This window comes from Myotis brandtii, unplaced genomic scaffold (genome assembly GCF_000412655.1).
Source record: "Myotis brandtii unplaced genomic scaffold, ASM41265v1 scaffold63, whole genome shotgun sequence".
Lineage (NCBI taxonomy): Eukaryota > Metazoa > Chordata > Mammalia > Chiroptera > Vespertilionidae > Myotis > Myotis brandtii.
In genome coordinates, this window is record NW_005370411.1 from 508,267 (window position 1) to 515,203 (window position 6,937).

A 6,937-nucleotide genomic window follows, 5' to 3' on the forward strand; every position below is an offset into this window, starting at 1 on the left:
GGTGGGGGGGGGGCTGATGCTCTTAACCACTGAGCAACACCAGCCAGGGCTACAGTTTTTATTTTTATTGTCTCTCCTCACTGTAAGTAAGATTCATAAAGGCAAGGCATTTTGTTTAGCTTGTTAATTGCTGTATTCCCAGGGTCCAGAACATTGCCTGTTAAATATTTTTTGAATAAATCTAAGGCTTCTCTATATCTACCTGCTATTAAAATAAACATGTAAATATTTAATTCAGTAATGGTAACTATACTCAATTTGTGGAAAATTGGATATGAGGACAATTGGTAGCAAATTGGATATGAGGATAAATGGGAAACCAAAGTGCATTTGTCATTGGTCTAGTTATTTGATCAGATATGTCATTTTACATTGTTATAATGTACCAGAAACTATTTGAAGTGCTTTACATATATTAATTCATGCCTTACAACAACCTTGTGACACTAGGTACATTTTACATTTAAGAAAACCAGAGTTTAAATTTAGTAGCCCTTGGTCATGCAACTATTATATAGGAAGTTAAGATTCGCTAAGACAGGTGGTATATCCAAAACCCATACTCGTAACCAAAGGTCATGGGTAAAATCTTGCTGTATAGTTACTTGGACTAACTTTAGTTGTATCCTTTTTATTCATTTTCTTTTGCAAAAATAGAAAATTTGGAAAGCAATAATTTCTGTTTAACCACTGTAGTTTTATAACCATTTATTATTATTATTATTATTTTTTGCAGTGGGATGCCATTACTGAAATGGATGAACATAACAGGCCCATTCACACATACCAGGTATGCAATGTAATGGAACCAAATCAAAACAATTGGCTTCGTACAAACTGGATCTCCCGAGATGCAGCTCAGAAAATTTATGTGGAAATGAAGTTCACACTGAGGGATTGTAACAGCATCCCATGGGTCTTGGGGACTTGCAAAGAAACATTTAATCTGTATTATGTGGAATCAGATGAGTCCCATGGAATTAAATTCAAGCCAAGCCAGTATACAAAGATCGATACAATTGCTGCTGATGAAAGTTTTACCCAGATGGATTTGGGTGATCGCATCCTCAAACTCAACACTGAAATTCGTGAGGTGGGGCCTATAGAAAGGAAAGGATTTTATCTGGCTTTTCAAGACATTGGGGCATGCATTGCCCTGGTATCAGTCCGTGTTTTCTACAAAAAGTGCCCCTTCACTGTCCGTAACTTGGCCATGTTTCCTGACACCATCCCAAGGGTTGACTCTTCCTCTTTGGTTGAAGTAAGGGGTGCTTGTGTGAAGAGTGCAGAAGAGCGTGACACTCCTAAACTATATTGTGGAGCTGATGGAGATTGGCTGGTTCCTCTTGGAAGGTGCATCTGCAGTACAGGATATGAAGAGATCGAGGGTTCTTGCCATGGTAAGAAACATTCACATTTACTATACATAAGTTTAGAACTATACCATTTCACATTGTTATGATAATATAATATCTATAGTTTTCCAGATGAAATGATTTTTCTTTATGTGAATTGTTTTATGAAGGTTTGTTAATCTAATAAATATATTCATTTAAAATTTTTACATATCCTTGACAGAGATAATCTATATGAATATTTTTTGTATTTAGCACTCATAATCAATACACAAATATGGAAATACATTTATTGTTTGGCAAATAGTAACAAAGTAGATATATTCCCCTCTTAATAGTAAATTATTTACAAGTTTGTTTTCTATTGCACTGTATTGAATTTATTGACTTTTTTATTGGTTCTATATTTATAATTATTAAAAGGATGAGAATAAGTAAGAAAAACATGCTTTTATGTACTAAAGGGTTATGAGTAATAGTAATGTGTGTGAATATTTAAAGATTTTATATACTTATAAAACACTTGGGTTTTGAAAAGTTCACTAGCACTTCCAATGATGAGTGTGTTGGAAATTTGAAAATTTTAATAATTACATAAAATGTCTGCAGTATATTCTTATGAAGCATAAGCCAGTTTTCTCTACTATTTAAAAATTAAAATATATTTCATTGAAGTTTATCATTATAAATTGAATTCAAAAATGTTATTTACTCATAACAAAGATTTAGAATGGAAGAAAAATAAGTCATAAATTATCCTTTGGGGGATTCTATAAAATATTTTACATTGGAAAATATTCTAAAGAAAAATTCATACATATGAGTAATTATTCAGTGAGGTTAAGAAGACAATAAGAACTTGGGATAAACATTAAACATACTATCCATGTAGTTTTATCATATTTTAAAATAGAAGAAGCTGGGTGTTAATTGGTAAAAATAAAGTTTTAAAAATATTTAGAGAGTCATTTTATAACTAACAATTTATGTGATTGCTATTATTAAATATGTGTATTTTTTCATGGTGTTGACTACAGAAATACAGGTAATGACAATAGCTGATGGCTCGATGGTTTTTTACTTAATATGTTTGTTCTGTGAAGTTACATTCTTATGTACCAGTACATTCCTTAAAATTTCTTCCATTGTTTAGCAAAATTGATTTTTAAAAAATGATAATCATTATCAGCTCATCTAGAGCTGCTGCTAGACTTACCTGTTTTTATGGCTTGTTACCTATATTATAATTTGTTTGAGTGCAGAAATATGAGTGTTTAGTGTGTGTTCTTGATGCTTTCCTTCATATCACCCATTTCTATCCTCTGATAATAGTTTTTATCCTTGACCCTATTGCTATCAATCAATAAGTTATCTCCCAAGCTAATCTCTGAATTACACATACCTAAATGGCAGATTAATTGGAATTTATATGAATAAACCATACTTCAAGTAGTAATGTGACACCATATGTGTGTGTGTGTGTATGTGTGTGTGTGTATATGTGTGTGTGTGTGTATAATTTTTTCTTTTAGTCTGTTCTGTTAGAACAATTAATTTAAGTTATTAAAATATATGAATATCTACTATCTGTTAATCAGTTTGGTAGTTGGTAGACATAGCGTATATGTTTCAGTTATCTGTTGCTTTTGAGACAAAACAGCCAACACTGCTTAGTGTAAAATCACAGTGACTTATGATTTCTCAGAGCTAAGCCAGGGTAGTTCTGCTTAATGTAGATAAAGCAGAAGTCACTGACGCAGCTGTTTCCAGCTGTGAGCTTGACTGGAGTTGCAATGTTCAAGATGATCTCTTCTAAGGGCTTTCTCTAGATGGCCTCTCATCATTTAAAAATCTAATTAAAGCCTTTTTATAGTACAGTAGCTGGCTTAAGAGAGAGTTTGTTACATGCCCAGGTATAAAGTGAGTATATGATGGGACTACACAAGGGTTGAATACCTGGAAGTATGTTTATAGTGAGTTGCCAGTGTGATAGTGTACCACAGTTCACTGTCTAGTTTCTCATGATTAATGTTTTCTGTCATGTACAAATACCCACACTCTCCCAGAGATTTATCTCATACGGCATTGTGTTGAAGTCAAGAAAAGCATCATTGAAATCAATTAAAGATGTGTTTAAAGCTAACATTTCTCTTGACCTGAAGAACTAAGAACTAAAATGAAACTTATTGTTCCTCACACACACAACATATACAGGACAGGGACAGGATGACTATAAAAGAGCCTCCAATTTCTAAAGGCAGGTTTACAGCAGTCACTGGTTCATTGTGATTCTGAAGTCTGGATAGATGCTGTAAGAATCCATTACTGTAGAGGCAGGAAATGATCCACTGTGGTTTTGGCTTCATCACTCTGCCCTCTGAGTCATCCTGCTCATTTATAAGAATTGTCCATGTGCTAGTTGCCAGTTTTAAGAGCTGAGAAACAGTCTTAATTTGATCCACAACATCGTGAAGTATTTTTTTCTATTTTCCCAGTTATCATAGGCAGTGTTACCTTTTATTATCTCCAATAGCACTCGCTTTACTTCTCTTCCACCCTCAACTCCTTGCTACGCTTCCAGCCTTTACAATCTGTTTAGTATCAAAGCAAATGCCACAATTTAATTTTTTTCTATAACAGCACCTCTTGTCTTATACAAATTATTAATTTACTATCTGGAAATACAGACTAGGCTCAGCTGGGTAGTTCTTCTGCTGGTCTTATATGGAGCCCTCATGTAACTGCACTTTTTGGGATATTTAACAGAGCTGGACATTTAATATGGCTTCACTAATATGTGGGATATTTGAGGCCCTAAGGTTGCTTACTGTATAAATCCTGATAATAATTTTAATATAGTTCACTTAGGAAATTATTCTAATTTTTCTTTCTTTCTGGGATAGCCATTAAATGTAGTTATTCACCATAACATCCAAAGGGCTTCACAATTTGACCTTGTCCTATTCTATTCTAACTTTTTCAAATTTTATCTCCTATTCTTATTACTTTTGAACAATCTATGTGGTATGTTTCCTGTCTTCTGCTTTTAAAAATATTTTATCTACAGTAGATGCTTAGTGTTTCTTTCTTTTTCTTTTTTCTGTGATGGAATTTTATTCATCCTTCCAGGCCTAACACAAATGCCATATATGTAGGTCTTCACAAAGTTAATCCCTCTCTCCTCTGTACTGTGTAGTCTGTACTAATTATTTATGTGTCTATTTCACCAAGGTTGTAGTATCAAAGAATTGTATTTAAAATCATATGTATAATGAAGTACCCTGAAATATATTAATGTAAATGATCATAAGGCCCTGATAACCAGACTCTATTGAGTAAAGATAGACAATTTTGCTACAGTATGCTCATTTTTCTCTCATTCCTTGAAGTTGGAAGGTTGTACTGTTTTAGATCTAGAAAGCCTTAGAAAATGCTTTTCTCTCTCATTTTATGAATCAGGATGCTAAGTTACTGAGAACAGACTGTTATTCCCTGGGGCCACTTAGTAACTAATACTAGATTGAGAACTGAAGCCTAGATTTTTCTCAACCTGGTCTTTGTGTGCTTTCCTTCTGTACGTCCCTTCTTTCTCCTGTTCCTCACTTCTTCCTTTCTTCCTCTTTAATTTTCACATTCCAGGCATCCATCTCCTTAACCTTGATGCTTTCCTGCCTGCCAAAAACTGCAGAGGAACCCTAAGTTCTGATCATTAATTAGGCCCTGTGTTCTGTATTCCTATTTTCTGGAGTCTGATATAGGCGCTAGTATAACAGTATCTGCACATCCACTCTGAAATCCAGGCTACTAAGAATTATGGGAAAAATATACATTTATCTATAAATTTGTTGTTAGAGATGATAAATCAGAAAAATTACAATTAGGTTTTAGGAATTTTCATAATTTATTTGAATAGATTTGATCATTTTAGTCTGCTATGTAATGAAAAACACAATAAGCTGGTTTAAAATATAATAAGTTATATTTTCCCATACTATCAATATCAAATGAGCACGTATATTAATCACATTTAAATAATTTATTATATTTTACCCTAAATGTTGTACTACTGAATGTGTGAACATGAGATTCCTTTCTCTGTAATATTGTTAAGGTTTATCTAGATCCAAAGTTTAGAAGCACAAAAGAGGGAGGCACTCTTATCCTTGCCCTAAATCAGGTTTAATTGGACATAAACATTATATTAAGCAGAGATGCTTACATTTAAAACTAAGCACAGTAATTTAGGTTATTCTATTATACATAATAAAGTATTTTATTCTTGGTTCAAATCTCAAGTTATCTTTCATAACTTTTTATTTTATTTTGTATGATCATTAATTAAAATGATCATACTTAGGCATATTGATGCTACAGACTTAATTTTTAATTGTCTCAATTTAGTTAACAATAAATTTAATTTAAAAATAACATTAATTCATAAGGCATTAATTTACATCAAGTAGTCTTTCGCTTCATATATCTAAGAATATTTTAACACTATGGGAGAAATAATTGGAAGCAATTAACATGCAATATTGAATACAATTTTTGTTCATTTGTGAGTATTGAAGTGACATATGAATCTCTAATAAAGTCCTCTTAAAAAGTAATTTGGAATAAATCTCATTAAGGTAGTGGCATTTGTACTTAGAGCTATTAGTTAGGTTTGAGGATTTTAAACCTAGCAAATATATATATAGAAAGGATACATTCCTTAAGCCTTTAAGTATCACATGATATAATTTAACAAAAGTAACATTTGGCTATGGAAATTAAAGTTCTGAAACATTGAGAATTAAAAAAAAAATTCCTCTTTCTAGAAATATTTTTATTTTTTCCTCTAGTGCTCCTTTAAAATTCAGGAGGAAAGGATGTTATCAATTCTTGGACCACTGCATTATTATTCACAGGGATGAATGAGACATTCAGGGCCTTTGGTAACAGAGTTATTGATCTCCTGAAGAGTGTTGTTAAAGCTTTCATGGTTTTGTCCTCTGTTGCAGTTCAGAAACATTTATGCTTTGTGTTTATGAGTTTCTTTCTAATCATGTTATCAGAGATGATTGTGGAAGCAGAGAGCATTAAGAAATTTTGAGACCCTAGAATTTGCTGGTATTAAATGAGGAGGCTTGAGGATATGATGACAACCTGAAAGGTGAAATTGGGATCAGGAAAAAAGGGCAGACTTATTGGCTAAGATAGTATTTTCATGTTCTGAAGGTTTTCACAAAATAAATGTGATCTTTTATAATATAACCTTAAATTCTAAATAAAGCTGCTTTTTATTGAAGCAATTCTAGACTTTCATTCATCTTGAGAAGAATATGAAATCAAAAGGCTTCGAGGAGTAGTCTAAAAATAGAAGGCATTATTTATAAGCAAATTAAGTTAAATAATTATATTATTTTTGTCATAATTTTAAAAATAGATTAAAACATACACTGGTTGAAATGATTATTTTTAGTAAATAATTTTAACAGAATTATGACTTCTATTTTTGTTCCTATTTTACTCTCTGCTGACTTGAAAGTTATAAACCATACTTCTAAATGGACTACACCTATTTGTAAATCTTTTCTTTA

The 6,937-nt window shown here is 32.1% G+C and overlaps 1 protein-coding gene across 1 annotated transcript in view; it reads left to right on the forward strand.

Annotated features, from left to right (window-relative positions):
• Window positions 1-6,937, forward strand: part of LOC102255541 (ephrin type-A receptor 6) — a 994,071-nt gene that overhangs the window by 186,902 nt on the left and 800,232 nt on the right. Inside the window, exon 3 of the mRNA XM_014528319.1 lies at window positions 737-1,400. Coding sequence (XP_014383805.1) covers window positions 737-1,400 — 664 coding nt within the window. The remainder of the gene's footprint in view (window positions 1-736; window positions 1,401-6,937) is intronic.